We start from the raw sequence: 16,836 nt of genomic DNA, 5'->3' as shown, positions 1-16,836 counted from the left end.
CAAAATTTCTTACGAGAAACTGTTTACAAACAGCTACTAGAAATCAAGTTACCATGGCTTAAGTTACCATTAATTAGTTAAATTTGTCTACATATGCTCTTGCAATCTACACCAACTCTGGAATAAAATGCAATATGAAACAAGAGTCACAATACTTGCATTTAACAATCAGCAAGAACTAAAAAAAAACCCAAAACAACCTAAAAAACCCCACACGTGGACAGTTACCAGGGCTCAGGTGTCAAAAAGCAAGTTTATTGTGCCGGGCCAACTTGCTCATTAGTGACATATTGTTTGTATCTTGTATATGCCTCAAACTAGTAGTTACTGTCCTGCTGCATGTACAAGAATTAAAAAGCCAGTGCCCTACCTGCCAAATAAACTGTCGTGTACTCCGTAGACTGAACACACACTAAGGTCTATTAATCCTTTAGGTTTTGTGGCTCGTTTTTCACTTTCAAAATAAATAAGCTGGGCATCATTTCCCTCCAATATAAAGTACAAGTTTTTCCATCTCTTTCCTTTACCTGTAAGGAAAGCAAGTAAGAAGTTACAGTACTGTTTTAAAGAAAATGCAGGTAGTAAGGTGTTTGTCAAAATGCAAACAGAAGAACAACGTACAGTTAATCATGCTTAAGTAATATCAGTATATATACTCAATTTTTTTCAGCATGTAGCTAAAACTAGACCCTCTTCACAGATTCAAGTACAATTTTAGATGGTTCACTAAATATTTTCATTAATCTCAACAGGATTAAACAAGTACATATGAGTTCCATCCATATCAGTGAGAAGACTATATCTATACAGTCAGCAAATAATGCGTGATGCTGTAAGTAATCCAATTTATTATGGCTATTTTAATTAAGAAACAGATTTCTCTTGACGTGAGAAAATTATTCCTAAACTCTTACCAACTTATCAGCATAACAAATTGCATCTCAATATCTTAAATCAAAATGACTAAAAACCAGAAATGGGAATACAATATATGCAAAGTTGGATCAGAACCATGCCCCAAATACACATATATCAAAAAATTTGGCCAGTTTCACATTTCAGAAAAAAAAAAAACCACTTTAAAAAATGTTAAGAACCGGAGATTTAGATGTCAAAGTTTGTTGGAAGACACATTAGATGTACCAGTAAAATGTGGATTTAGCCACTGACTAAACCAAAAAAAAAATCACTTGCTGTTTAATGTCCACTTAATACAATTGATAAGGAACTTTATGCAACTAACTCATATAGAAACCACAGTACATTTTGGAAAAACATTCAGCCTTAATTTTCAACTTGATCATCATAGATCCACCACAGCCCTTCATAAACAAGCACTAGTGCTCACTGTTTTGGAAAAGTAACTTTAAAATCCATTTATTATACTCAACTAGATGGAAGAGTGATTTTATTAAATTTGTGTTTTGTATGCAGGTATGTGCATCTCCACATCTATTCAGTACTCTTGCTTGCACATTTAAACTATCTCTATCCTTTTTAGGTAAAGATTTTCACTTCATTCTCAGTTGACTCCTCACCCTACCACAACTTCTCTCAGAATTAGCACTCTCAAGAGATGCTTTTCTGGCTTTATTCAGAGGATCTAGTTTTTATTTCCTTTCAATGCATCTTTAAATTTGGCTATATTTAAATACTTACCTTCTTTCTCACTTTTGCTTACTATCCAGATCTCTATCTGGTACTTATCGATTTAGCTACTGTCTTTGTCATACGCAGAAACATTATTGATGGGGTTTTTTATTATTTTTTTTTAATTGACTTTAGTGGAAACAGGAAAAACTAAAATCATGACACTTGGAAAGGAATTAACTTCCTCAGAACTTCAAAATTTTGTTCAATGATAATTCTTCAGGGATATATTGAGATGAGTCAGGCAGTTATTAATCCAATAATTCTATGCTATGTTGACTGTGCCAGTGTTAGAGCCTTTAAAAAAGTCTCAATATACCTTGTACACCAGAATACACATTTTAAATTAAACTTATTACCTAACTTGAAATAACAAAATTTAACCAGCTTTGGTCTCCAACAAATGTACTGATTTACATTAATCTAGTTCTCTTTAACTCATATGATCCACCTACATTTAAACAAGTTGTGTATTGAATTTAAATACATTTTATGAATGTGTACTTCATTTGAGTCTGAATGCAAACTTTGATAAAAAGTGCTTAGTTTTCATGCTGTTTTCTGATTTTTCTGGCAAGAATCACCAATCAACATCTTTCTATTGCATGTCATTTTATGTATTATGTCTTTCTATTTATGTACTTCTTAAGGAAAAAGAACCTTTCATACCCTTTACAGGCTTTCTACCACCTTTTGCTCACTTCAATTTTGACTCCACTATTACCACTACTACACAAAATATGCATCCATATCTCCATTCTTTAGAAAAAAATATTTCATAAAATCAAACAGAACTCACTTTTTTTCAGAAGATATCCTTTTTTGACAATATTTTTATAAAAAGTATCCTTTGTTTTGTGACGAATTGTATTATAGATTTCTTTTCCATCCACTGTATCATTAAACACTTGTTCTTGATGCTGGTCAACAAGGAAAAAATCAACATTTTTTTTAATCTCAGAAATCACTGTGAAACAATTGCATACTATGAAGCTGCAACTGAAATTTTATTGAATGCTACCAATTCTTTATTCTCTCATGTGTCTTAACAAACCAATATAATTTAAAGCAATACCTTTGCCAGAAATGTAATATAACTATTTCTTGTGGAATTATTAGGCCACAATTATAATATGAGAATAAAAATAAGGTTTAAATACAGATCAACTTTCAAAGAGTAACATCTGTATTTATTTTTTAAATAATAAATAGAAAGCAGTATCTTTCAGCGATTTAAGAAAAATTTACACAAATCTTCAAAGGTTATTTAGCTTCTGTCTTCTACCAAGGATTTTGGGACTGAGCAATAAATGATAAACTCTGAATCAACAAGAATGGTATAGATTACAATAAAAACTGAATTAACACACAATGTTGCACAGTTCCTCACTAATCTTATTAGCACTCATGTCCTAAATAATTCTAACAAAAAGCAATAGGAGAAAATAGAAACAGGACATAGAAAAAGGATAAATTCACATAGAAAACTAAGATCTGGAAATATAAATATCCAGCTATAATGGTCAAAAGCCAAGCCAAGTTTGACCTTACCTAGTCAGCTGATCAGCAAAATTTCTTTAGCCATAAAAAAACATGAAAAGCAAGACTATCAAGCAGTGACAACAGTATCAAGTTGAAGTAATATATGCACTAGCTCCATACTAAATACTTTGCTTTTCTCTCTTATCTTCCCTCCCACATATCCATAAGAATCATGGTTTTGAACAACATGACAAAGGCAAGATGAAAAACATTTCGGTAAAAGGAATTGCAGGACTGACAACTGAAACAATACCCAAGTTTTTACTAACTCAGTATAATCTCCACAACATACTATGAAAGAAACAACATACAAAACAACAGATCTAGTGAAAAATCTTTTAAAGTAAATTTCAAAATTAGAAACAGGAAATCTATTAGATTAAACCAAACAGTACACAAGACTTCTGAATTTTTTTCTTCAAAAACAGAGTATGACAATATGTGGTAATTACACCACCAATAACTTTTTTTTAAACAAAGGAAAGTCACAAATATATCTGAATAATTTAAAATAGTTTGATGCAGTCTCACATGGAAAATTATTCAACACAGAGAGAGAGTTATTGATACAGGAACCATAAGTGGATATACAAAGTGCCAAAAGAAAGATGATCGCCATAATCCAAAAAAAATGATGGAGAACAAGGAAAGTTATTAGATGAAGCTTTTCAAGGATCAGTCTCTGAATTCAATTTCCTCACATTTGTCTCAACCACATTAAAGAGCATGAATTAATAGTAGCAGACAACTGGGAAGCATTGATGACAAGCCAATCAGCAATAAGGCATAAGTCTAATAATACAAGATAAAATTTGCACTTGTTGATACTTACCAATAGAAAACAATATAATACAATGTGGCTACAGTAATGACACAGATAACATTCTGCAATCTGGTAAACACTCTCACAGAAAAAAGAAATTACTGACATGGTATGCTGCACTGTTCTGGTCCATTACATTTAAGAAACACAAACTCACACTGGAATCGGTGGTAGAGGGCAACTACAAAAACATTATGAAGAGACAAAATCCAGATTTGGTTTGCTCAGCTTAGTGAGCTGAGTAAATAAGAATACATATTGAATTAATATAATAGATCTAACAAAGGGGTAACTATTTAGGTTAGAAATTAAAACCAAATTTCTAACCATCAAAACAGGAAAGGTGGAGAATAGATAAGGACAAAGTATAAAAATACACTTTTGAACTAGTTAAACTTTATGAAAAACTAGACAATATGGTTTGTTTATTATCAGTGGTCTCTTAGGATGAATTTATGCTACAGGGTGACAATGTTCCTGAAAACACCCTGTAAATCCCAGCCCCTTGATCATCTCTGAAGTTTTTCTGTGTATATGGATTTTCTCTGGGGGAAGAAAGTCACTAGACACAGAAGAATGGAGAGCAGTCTAGTTCAGGGACCAGAGTTAGGGGCACAAGATGAAGCATTTACACCCCAGAGCACAGACAAAGCTTATTATAACTTCTGTTTGCTACAAGCCAACCTTAAATAAAAAAATAAATATGAGGATGAAATTAAAGAAAGACAAACTCAAAAATTCAGGAGGGGATGATGTTGTTTAACTACCATGGATACCTCTGCTGCAATTCAGTTCCTATATTATAAATATTTGAGGATTAAGTCAATACTTCAATAACAAGTGCTCAGAGATGAAGTTTTACCTGCATTGGAACAGGATCTTTAAGGTAATATCCTTCAACAATCTGTTCTTTTCTATAATGTTCAATGATCTCAGCAATGCTGTTTAAATAAGAAAAATAAGATTTAAAATGTTAAATCAGTTAGATTTTCCTCTGTATGAGACATTCAATGATACTATATTTCCTCACAAATTTATAATAAAAATCAAGTGGAAAACATCATAATCTCATTTGCAGCAATGACAATCTACTAATACATTGAAGTCAAGAAAATTCACAGAACTGTTATTATAATGTATTTATTCTAAACTTCACAGAATATTTTCAATCAGTTGTTGAAAATGCATGTATTGAGTCTGTCTGGGATGGAGTTAATTTTCCCCACAGCAGCCCTCACAGTACTGTGCTCTGTACTTTTAGCTAGAAACTTGTTGATAAACAACCAGTTTTGGCTACTACTGAGCAGTGCTTACACAGCATCAAGGTTGTCTCTCCAACCCCACTCCTCAAAGGCCAATAGGTTGAGGGTGGGCAAAAGGTTGGGAGAGGACATAGCCAGAACAGTTTTCCCAAAATTAACAAAGGGATATCCTATAACATATGGCATTGTGCTCTGCAATAAAGGCTAAGAGAAAGGAAGGTGGGGGGCATTCATTATTAAGCCGTTTGTCTTCCAAAGCAATCACTTTGTATACTGAGGCTCTACTTCCCAGCAAGTGGCTGGACATCACTTGCTGATGGGAAGAAGAGAAAAAAAAATCGTTTTCCTTTGCTTCTGTGTGTAACCTTTGCTTTGCTTTGTTAAACTGTTTTTATCTTGACCCATGAGTTTTCATGTTATTTTTCTCCCTGTCCCACTGAGGGGAGGTGGGGATTGGAGGGGGTCTTGGTGGGCACCTGGCAGCTAGCCAAGGTCAACCCACCACAATGCCAAATGAGTATGCTACCTTTTCCACATTCAAGTAACGTGCATTTCCCAGTTCTCCAACCAGGTTGAAAATTGCTATTTTATTGGTAATAATTTTCAAAGTCCTAGAGTAACTAGGGAAGGGGAATGGAAGATTCTTCAAACTGTGCAAAGCAATTTCTTTCTAGGAAGACAGGAATGGGAGGTAAAAAAAGTTTTGTAACATGGATTATGCAGATTATACTTCAAAATACTGAGCTATCATGTTAAATTAAACACCCAGTCAGTAACATTCATCTATGGCTAAGCTTACATTCCAATTACCAGAGTCAGGTTTAAATTCTATTTTGAAGGATCAGGAGAGAAGTAGTGACAAACACAATCTAAAATTCAACATATCTTTGAATTGCTCTTATTGCTCTTATTTTTGCAGTTATTGAGTAACATTGTAATAAAGAGAAGTTAAATCAACACAGATGAAACATTCATATGAAATATCAACCTGAAGATAAAGAACTAAGTAATTCAGTAGAGAACAAAAACATACATTATGTGTTTTCTCACTTCATATAGACTGTTAGATGTGTGCGCAAATGTAATCAATAAGGCACACTTTGGCCTATTACACTCAGATAAAATTTTGTCCAAAGGAAAAATATAGGATACTATAAAAATTATCATAAAAACAATCATAAAATACATGTAACTAAAACAATAAAGACATCAGTTTGCTTATTCACTATTTCATTCTTCTAAAGCTATGAACTAGTGCATACTCATTATTCTTCCTGTAAACATTTTTTTTTCAAGTTTGTAATGTGACTTGAGTTTCTCAGTATTGCTAAAAACCAAATAAATTTAAATTTTTATTGATATGCAACATGCATATGCCCTTTTCTCCATAAAAATTTAAGCTTTACTACACTGCATAAAAGAATCACTCTTTGTATTTTGCATGTTGAGCGGCTATTGCAAACATCTTTTTATGACAGCAATCAATAATAAAGGAGCTTTATACAAGTTTTTTCCTCCTCCATCAAATCAAGAATACCTTGACTGTCAGCATCTCCTTTCCTTCCTTGGTTAAAAAAACAGGAGTCATCCCTCAACATAAGAAGTTGTAAAATGAGCTGAAGAATAAACTAAGTTGTGCTTGAAAACTCATTTTGGAGTTAGAGTAACATATAGACTAGGACTTTATACCTGGATGGAGCAATTAAGGCTTTCTTTTTTTTGCTTTAGCCCTCTTCTCCCCCAGACAAAGTCAATTCAGATGGTCATTGTCTATTGTCTTACCACTAAAGCAGTCCAAATGACTGAACAAACCAAACATTACAAACAGAAAGATACTACATATCATCAAATACACTTGAGAATGAATTTGCAAGTGATCCAAGTTATCTAACATGTAAAATGCAAAGCATGAGATCAAACAGACCACAAAAAGAATCTAAGTGACAGGAAAAAAGGGTTTGTAAATCTTTTCAGCATCTGACAGCAACAAAATCCTACTTACACAAAGTATATCAAGGAAGGTATAAATAAGTATGAATTTAAAAAAATGAATGGTTAAACATGGTTTGATATAAAGAAATAAATATGAGTCTCAATACTGCACTACAGTTACTTTAGTAATTGTAATATGTTTACCATAGGGCTTATCTGGCTGACCAGATCCTAGCTACCTGGATAATTTTAAAAGTATCTCATCATAATGAGTAGTACCAGTCTTTTAATACTTAATGAGTGGATTAAGGGTTATTCCAGCTGCTGACATTTCAAATAGTGAAGAATCCAGGAGACAGAACACTACCCTATACACCATCAAATAATAAAGGAAAAGAATTAACATGTTAAGTCCATATTGTTCAGCCTATCAAAATATGGATTAATCTATCAGTTAAAATAAAAAAGGCTTCAAACAATTCCAGTCAATATCTAGTCTGTAATTATCTCTCAAATTAAAAATAATTTGAACGTTTGTTCAATGTATAACTGTCAGGTCAATGTTTCTTATGTTCTACTTTGACATGGAATTGCCAGATACATCACCCTGTGCTGCTGCCCCCCTTCTAAATTTTTCAAGGTTTTTTGAAAACTCTCTTAGGAAGGTTAGATTTCAGAAAGAAAACAGAAAGAGAAGCCTATCGTACTCCACTTCCTAAAATCAGAAATGAGACATTATTAAGTGGTATCGTACATTCAAATATTGTTTTCTTTCCCAGGTAGTTTGCATATCCAGACATGGGACTGGAAGTTCCACAACCTATATAAGTAATACTGCCTATATTCCAAAAGCAAGCATTTTCCTCAACCCTCCCAGTAAGGGGGAGAAGCTTTAGAAGAAACAGATGAACTCAAGACATCAATACCTGGCTCCAGGACTGGTGCCTCTACCAGAATGTTGTTTTTTATAACCATGGAAAAGTCTTTGAGACACAAGGTATGCTGGGACCTGACAGGATCTACCTGTCCTGACAGGGGAAATGCTTCCTTGCTTATAAGTTGGCAGGACTGATTGAGAGGGCTTTAAACCAGAATCAGTGTGGGAAGGGGATCCCAACAGGAGAGCTGAAGGTAAGCCAAGGGTTGTCATGGCATTGCCTGAGGGTGGTAGTGCTAAATGGCAACATTTATGTTGCTCTGGGGAGCACTAAGGGCTTAGGAGCATATCTGAAATGCTTGTACATATGCAGTACAAGAAACAAACAGGATGAACTGGAAGTGTTGGTCAGTTCCCAGAGCTATGATGCCATTGGCAAGACTTGGTAGAACAAGTCCCACAGTTGGAATGCTGGGATGAAGGGCAGTTCAGAAGGGATACACAGGGCAGGCGAGGTGGAGGAGTTGCACTGTATGTAAAGGAAAGATGTGACTGTACAGCCCTTACAGTTAGGGATGATGTGGTTGAGAGCCTCTGGGTGAGGATTTGGGGTATGGAAAACAAAGCAGCTGTCATAGTAGGTGTCTACTACCAATCACCCAATCGGGATGATAGCACTGATGAGTTACTCTACAGGTAATTAGAAGAAATCTCTGGACCAGTAGCCCTTGTCCTTATGGGAGTTTTCTACTTCCCTAACATCAACTGGGAATACCATATTGTTGTAACAATTAAATCTAGGAAATTCCTGAAGTTTGTGGAAGATAACTTCTTGTCAGTGAGATGACTAGGAAAGATGCCCTCCTAGACTTCTTGTTTGTGAATAGAGAAGGACTCGTGGGAGATGGGATGGTCAGTGGCTGTCATGGTCACAGTGATCATGAAATGGTTGAGTTTAAAATGTTCAGTGTAATGAGAAAAACTGTCAGCAGAGTTGCTACCCTGGATTTCAAGAGAGCAAACTTTAGGCTATTCAGGTAGCTAGTTAGCAGTGTCCCCTGGGAATCTGCTTTTGAGGGCTTAGGGGTCAATGAGTGCTGGTCAGTTTTTAAGAAGCACTTTTTAAAAGTACAGGAGCAGGCAATCCCATTGTGCTGCAAGTCAAGCAAGCGTGGCAGATCAGCTTGGCTGAACAGGGAACTCACAAAAGTTACATGCTTTACTGAAGTCCATGAAAAAATACTATTTCATCATCTAATCAAAATAATTCACTCAATATGTACTTAACATTTCCTATATATTAGGACCTTCAAATAAACAACTAAAAGACTACATATGGTCTGGTTTGTAGTGATGATATAATAATGAAAGCAAATCTCCATATGAGAGTATAAATACAGTCTGTTAGCTATACTCATCAATAGAAGTTTTGAGCAATTTATATACAGAATAGTGGGTGAACATGCAAAGGGAAAAGGTTAGTGGAAAAAGTAGTCTTCCTATGCATAAAAGAACACTAGATTCCCAAGATGTACCCAGGAATTTTTTGCCATGATCACCCAAAATAGTTTAATCTTGCTTTTGGAATATAGTCAGAGACATAGCATTGCTTATATTTGTTGCAGGCCTTCCAGTCCCATGTCTGGATATTTAAATTACCTGAGAAATAAAACAATAGTCAACTTTTGAGTTGGTTTCCTAAATATTCTTCAGGTTCTTACTTTTGTATGGAAAGCTTTGTTCTATAATTTATGTGGCTATAATTGTAATCAATACTCTGCGAAGAAGAGATTGGTTTTATCCATTTTTTTAATCCCACTTAAAATCATTAAAGCTGCAAAATAAGAATATTCAAGAGAAACAACACTACTACCAAGGATGATTTTTTTTAAAGTTTTAGTCTAGTACTAGTATCAGATTTAAAGTAGATACCTTCAGAGCATTTAAAGAAATAGCTAATAAAAAAGACCAATGAAAACTATTTAATGCATGCATTTAAACAAGCAGCACTTCTTTAACCTCTAGTTTTTCACCTTGAAGACAAACTCTACATTTTTAGATAAATTATAAAGAATAAACGCAGATATTCTCTCTATCCCAAGAAATGCTCATAAATAATTTCATTATCTTGCATAAACTCCTACTTCCTATATTTCTGTTCTGGATTTAATGCTGTTTGATGCTTTTCAGCCACTTCTGACTGTTCTATACAACAATCCACCTTAGTCTTCATATATTTAAAGACTTCCTTCTTTCAGGGTCCATAACAAATAAACCAATACAAGAATTAAAAAAGCCCATAGAAATCTATTCCTTTTTTTTCTTCTTGTTATTTATTGCCCTCTGCAGTAGATCTTATGGTAAGTAATTTGGGGCAGTTACCACCTTGATTTTGCATCATTATACTGCATTACATACTGTTTGAACTTCCAAGTTTATTGACTTTCAGTAAATATGAACTTGGACAGAATTTGAGCCTAAAAGTATATTAGCAATTCCCCAAAACATTCAACTAAAACTAGAAGTCTTTCAAAGCCAAGTAAGTTCTCTTTCACTGAGGAAGATCTTTGCAACCTAGGTACCAAAATATTCAAAAAACCCTCTAAAAGCATATTATCATAACTTAGAGATGCTTAATCTTTTCATCTTGTTTTCCATCCAATGTCAAGGAAAGAATCTTCTCTAGTGAATCCAGTAGTGGAAAATTAATTTCCTAAAGTAATAACTTATTGCAGTAAGCTTCTGGAGCTATATTATCTAATGTTGCAAAGTCATTTGAGACTAATAAGACTTCTGCTAATTTAATTAGTTTATCACCTAGGGTGTCTGAAGTCTATCATCCTCCTAATACGCCATGTAACTAGAGAATGGGCAAAAGAGGATTTACCTTCAAAGGCTGACACTGCAGCTAGCTTGATTTTCAATGAGGATGTCTGGAGGCCAGACTGATTAATGTAGAAGGTACTCAAGCAGCCTGTGTGTGGGACATACATACGTTAATAAAGTTCCAATTGCTTAGTCTCAAACCATCGTCCATTTGAAATCATATGAAGAAGTCCACTGAACTTCTTAGTTAGGAGACCTCAACATTTTCTCAGACACACCAGCTGCTGGATCTCTACCCACTCAGAAGCCAAACTGGAATTGAGAAAAATTCTCTATTGGGATGAAGAATGCCCTGGTTCTGGGTGAACAAGACCAGAAAATTTGTGATCACGTAACAGGCAATGGCCTCAATTAAAAGAGAAAGTTGAGTTTTCACTACTGAGAAATTTTGATAACCTTATTCAGAGTTGTCACAGACTCAAGGATGGAGCTTTATTAATAACTTTTCCCATGAAAGGGTAAACTTATTTTGTGTAATTTCTTTTTTTTACGTATTACCATATTTTTATACCCATGGCAAAAAAAAGCCATCCCAACTTTCATCACTCTAAATTCAGTGATCTGCACTTCTGACCAAAATATCATTCAGATATTTTAAGGTGATTAATTTAATTACTTTTTTCAACAATTAAGGTTATTTTTCCCTTTGTTGTCAATACCCATTTCTATTATTTATACTTTAAAATCCCTACTGAATATCTCCAATAAAACTAACATTTTAATTTTCCCCTTTCATATACACAAAACTCCCTAAATAAATAGTAGTTTCCAAGACAACACAGCATTCTCCTAATTACATGTCATAATCCAATTTATAGAGTGAAGAAAATAATTTACAGAAGGAGAAAAATACTTCAAAAGAAACAAATTACACCTAAGCTTTTGAAGGTTTTTAGAATGTATTTAGTTAAAACTAACTACTAAACAAGTTAGTTAAAACTCATAGTATATCCTTAAGAAATACTGAAACCTTATGATCATATGAGTAAGTTAGCAATATGTTATAAAAGTTCTTTACAGAAGTATAAAATACACCCAGTTATTAAAACTTACCTATTATAATATCTGCCTCCCATCATAAACTGATTGCTTGATGTTGGACATATTTTAAAACGTTGAATATTTTCACTGGTCCGAAAATAAAGTGAGTAATCACCAGGTGTATTATCTGAAGGCCTCACAAGAAAACTGCACATCTGACCAACTGAAAAGATATCATAATACAGTGTTATTAACTGTTACTTAGCGTAATTTATGAACTCTTATAAAAGCTCTTTCTGTACAAATTAGCAAGAATTGCACACTTAAAGGAGAAAGTCTGATGTAATTTCCAACAGTGACCCCCATTCTTCACCCAAATGGGATGAAGTAGTACTAAACTGTCAAAGTTAATGTCAAATCATTTGGCTGTAGCTGACAACCTATCCCCAACTTTTGTCACCTCTTTACAAGAGCATATGGTGTGCATGTGAGAGTTTTGACAATGTTTAAAAAAAAAATAAAGATTTTTGTTCTCATATTTAAGGTATTTGACAGTATGAGTCAGAAATCTTGATGTTTTCATTTTTAAAATTATTTCCTCTATGAGGAGACTGCAGTTTAATACATTTTCCCATAAGTACATAACAGCACCAAGCCTGCCAGAGTTCAAGAAGCGTTTGGACAATGCTCTCAGGCACATGGTGTGACTCTTGGGGATGGTCCTGTGCAAGGCTAAGAGTTGGACTCAGTGGTCCTTGTGGGTCCCTTCCAACTCAGCATATTCTGTGATTCTGTGAACAGCATTTTCTCCTCAGCATTTTAATGAAGCCCAAAATAAATTTATGTATATTAGAAAAATAATAAAAAAAAAGCTATTTCAATTAGAATTCTTAAGCTAAATGTACTTGAGAATATAAAAAAATACTCAATATTTAGCCATGAGGTTTTCTTCCAATGTAGTAGCAACCACAGATCTGATACTCATAAAATTATACAGAAAAAAAACCAGGTTTTCCTGCAGTCTCAAAGGATTACTTTGTCTCATTCCCCTACCATTGTATTTCTATCTGAAATAAAAGTACCTGTCATCAGCAAATTGTAAGCTTCTTGTTTGGAGATCTTCCCATGGAACCATCTTAAAGATCAAAAGAAAAATTAGAAAGCAAGACTATCAGCTCTCTTTTTCAGTTGTTGTGACATCTAAGGTTCTGACATCTATAAAGTAATTTCTGGTGCATATGAATTAATATTTGTTTTAAAAAATCTAGTAAATATAGATTATATAAACAACCGTTAGGTTATTCAGTGATTCTGTTTTCTTACCAACAGAATGAAAAATAAATATCTACATCTATTTAAACTTGAGTACAGGTGTCCAACGCAAAGTGGATGTTCAAATCCAAGTGTGTTTAGAGATTAAAGGTATATTTGAAGCCAGTCTCAGATAGCAATTTATTTGAATCATGAAATGCAAAGCCCAAGGACATTAATGAAAGTTAAATACTATACAGAATAACTAAAATTGAATTTTGCTAGAAGCTGAGGAAATAAACCCCAGCTTTATTAACCATTGAATATGAATCACTTTAATTTCACACCTAGCATCTTCCATAATTGTGCGTCAGAGCATCATCCTAAAAAAATACAGCAATCTGTCCAGTCTCAACCTGATAGCTATGATTATAGGAAACGATGTTGCATGGCTATTCAGTTTGCATGTGACATACCACGTGTTACATATTAAGAGCTCATCCTGTCTTTTAAAGGAAAACTAGAAATAGAGCCTTTCATTGCAGAATGTATATGCACATGCACGTGTGTTTTAAGTGTGTCCTTAATAACAAAGGGGTCCAGAAAGGCTGGACACACTTTAAGATGGAAATCTTAAAAAGATGCAGGAACAGGTCGTCTCTGTGTGCCAAAAGACGAGCCAGCAGGGAAGATCAGCCTGGCTGGACAGGGAGCTTTCTCTGAAACTCAGGGAAAAAAGGAGAGTTAATGACCTTTGGAAGAAGGGGCAGGCAATTCAGAAAGAGTACAAGGATGTCGTTAGATCATGTAGAGGCAAAATTAGAAAAGCAAAAGCTCAACTAGAACTCAATCTGGCCACTTCTCTGAAAGACAATAAAAAATGTTTTTATAAATACATCAACAACAAAAGGAGGGCCAAGGAAAATCTCCTTCCTTTATTGGATATGGAGGGGAATATTGTCACCAAGGATGAGAAAAAGGCTGAGGTACTTAATGCCTTCTTTGCCTCAGTCTTTAACAGAAAGACCAGTTATCCTCAGGGCAACCAGCCCCCTGAGCTGGTAGACAGAGACAGGGAGCAGAATAGACCCCCTGCAATCCAGGAGGAAGCAGTTAGTGACCTGCTGAGCCACTTAGACACTCATAAATCTATGGGGCTGGATGGGATTCATCTGAGGGTATTGAGGGAGATGGTGGAAGGGCTTACTAAGCTGCTCTCCATCATTTATCAGCAGTCCTGGATAACCAGGGAGGTCCCAGATGACTGGAGGTTGGACAATGTGACACCCATCTACAAGAGGATCCAGGGAACTACAGGTCTGTCAGCCTGATCTCAGTGCCTGGCAACATTATGGAACAGATCATCTTGAGTGCCATCACACAGCATAGTGTGGTCAGCAGGACCAGGGAAGTGTCCCTCTATATTCAGCACTGGTGAGTGTGTCCTACACCTAGAGTACTGTGTCCAGTTCTGGGCTCCTCACTGCAAGAAGGACACTGAGGTGCTGGAGCATGTCCAGAGAAGGGCAACAAAGCTGGTGAAGGGTCTAGAGGGTAATTCATACGAGAAGTGGCTGAGGGAACAGGGGTTGTTTAGCCTAGAGAAGAAGAGACTGAGGGGAGACCTTATTGCTCTACAACTACCTGAAAGGAGGTTGTAACCGGGGGGAGTTGGCATCTTCTCCCAGGCAACTAGTGACAGGATGAGAGGACATAGCCTCAAGCTGCATCAGGGGAGGTTCAGGTTGGATCAGGAGGAATTTCTTCACTGAATGGGTTGTTAATCATTGGAACGGGCTGCCCAGGGAGGTGGTAGAGTCACCATCCCCAGGGTGTTCAACAAAGACTGGATGTGGCACTTAGTGTTGTGGTCTAGTTGACAAGATGGTGATCAGTCAAAGGTTGGACTTGATCTCAGAGGTCTTTTCCAACCTAAATGATTCTGTGAAATAGCCCAAAATGGGACAAAACTAAGGCCTTGAAAGAAAATTGCACCAGGAGAGGTTTAGATTAGATATTAGGAAAAAATTATTCATGCAAAGGGTGGTCAGGCATTGAAACAGGTTGCCCAGGGAAGTGGTGGAGTCACCGTGTCACTTGTGGACATGGTTTAGTGGTGAACATGGTGGTGGTGCTGGGTTGATGGTTGGACTTAATGATCTTAAGAGGTCTTTTCCAAACTTAATGATTCTGTGTAAAAGAAAGTCTCTTACACATCAAAAAAGAACTCTAGTTCTAACTTGCTTTCTATATTACCTTTACAGGAGAATCTCCGGCTATTGGAATATTTGCAGAAATCCCTGCCTCCCTGGAATATTCTGAGAAGCATAAGTAACTGGATTGAGTGTCAAAGATTTAAGATTTTGCTACAAACTACTTTGTTTAAAAAAAGTTCCTGTATTTGAAGGCATCCCTACTACTGTTATGCTGCTATACCAAACTGATTAGCACAATATTGGAAACCAGTAAACTGAAGCCACACACCAATAATTTTCTTTCCCCTATTAAAAACAAAAACAAATCACCAAGAAAACTCCACCACCACAAGAAATGCTTTCTTCAAACACTAGTCCTTTGGAGACTGCAAACTAGGCAATAAATACAGGAAACAGAAGCTGCAATTAATGCAAGCAAATGAAGGATAGATTAAGTTATACAGCTACTAGAAATTTTCTATAACTTTCATTTGCTGCTCATCTTTACTATTGAAAATAATTTAACAATCAAGTTTCCTGTATCAATTCATTGTTCACTGTAAATTGTATTTGTTTGGGGATTTTTTAATTATTTAACAAGTTGGAATTCACTGCAGATTATTCTAATGTTTCCTGGTTTTCACTTCAAGTGCTAGTACATGAGGCTAATATAAATTTTTTACAATTACATTATCATTCCTCTTGTCATGGTTTTGCTGGTTCTTAGAAACTAAGCAAGAATTTTCCCCTTCCCCCTGCCCACTGGGTGCAGGACTGTAAAGTGGGCAGTTAAGGAGCACAAAAAAAGTTGCCTTCTAGTTAATGGCTCAGAATCTCATCTCCTGGGAAATGGGTGTGAGGACCTTCTTTCTTACTTTTTTTTTTCTCTTGTCTCCTGGAAAATGGGGGGGGGAGGAGTTCTGGCTGGCTACTAAAGCTGGAACAAGGTCAGAGTAAAAGCTCTGTAGGGTTTTGTTCTCAGCCTGGTTGCCAGCTCTGGATTCTACTTGGATTTTTCATCAGAGAGGAACTGTTTTGGGAGTTCCTTTTTTTTTTCTTTTCCCTTCCCTGTTCCCATTTGTTTCTTTCTTAGCAGTGGTTCTTGTGCATATCAAAGGGAGAAGGAAGACTATACTGCATGATTTGGCCAGCAGAAAGAGTGAGTTTTTTCCCATTGGGGAGGACTTTTTTTTGTTGTTTCTCTCCCTCCTCTCTCTCCCCTTTCCCAGTGTGTGTGGGGGGAGGGAAACCCATTTTCGGTTTCTCCAACACACCCCGGAGGGTGTTACCCCCAGGTGGCAACGACCAGTGATTCCACAGCGCCCCCTCCTGACCAGCATAATGAACTGCAGGCTCTGCATTTCCAGTGATCCAACAGCGCCTCCTCGTGACTGGCACAGGACACTACAAGTTCTGCATCTCCAGTGACCCAACAGC

At 35.8% G+C, this 16,836-nt stretch overlaps 1 protein-coding gene across 4 annotated transcripts in view; it reads right to left on the bottom strand.

Annotated features, from left to right (window-relative positions):
* The window catches only part of LOC126650134 (ras GTPase-activating protein 1-like), a 140,600-nt gene that overhangs the window by 96,605 nt on the left and 27,159 nt on the right, over positions 1-16,836 (bottom strand). For all 4 annotated transcript variants that reach the window (XM_050334601.1, XM_050334600.1, XM_050334603.1 and 1 more), the window contains 5 exons: positions 13,036-13,088; positions 12,026-12,176; positions 4,878-4,956; positions 2,450-2,570; positions 371-527 (listed from right to left, as the gene is read on the bottom strand). In XM_050334601.1, coding sequence (XP_050190558.1) covers positions 371-527; positions 2,450-2,570; positions 4,878-4,956; positions 12,026-12,176; positions 13,036-13,088 — 561 coding nt within the window. The remainder of the gene's footprint in view (positions 1-370; positions 528-2,449; positions 2,571-4,877; positions 4,957-12,025; positions 12,177-13,035; positions 13,089-16,836) is intronic.

The sequence above is a fragment of the Myiozetetes cayanensis genome, unplaced genomic scaffold (assembly GCF_022539395.1).
Source record: "Myiozetetes cayanensis isolate MyiCay16 unplaced genomic scaffold, myiCay2020 scf56, whole genome shotgun sequence".
In the NCBI taxonomy this organism is placed as follows: domain Eukaryota; kingdom Metazoa; phylum Chordata; class Aves; order Passeriformes; family Tyrannidae; genus Myiozetetes; species Myiozetetes cayanensis.
Note: the sequence above shows the minus strand (reverse complement) of the source record. Positions and strands in the feature narration are given on the sequence as shown.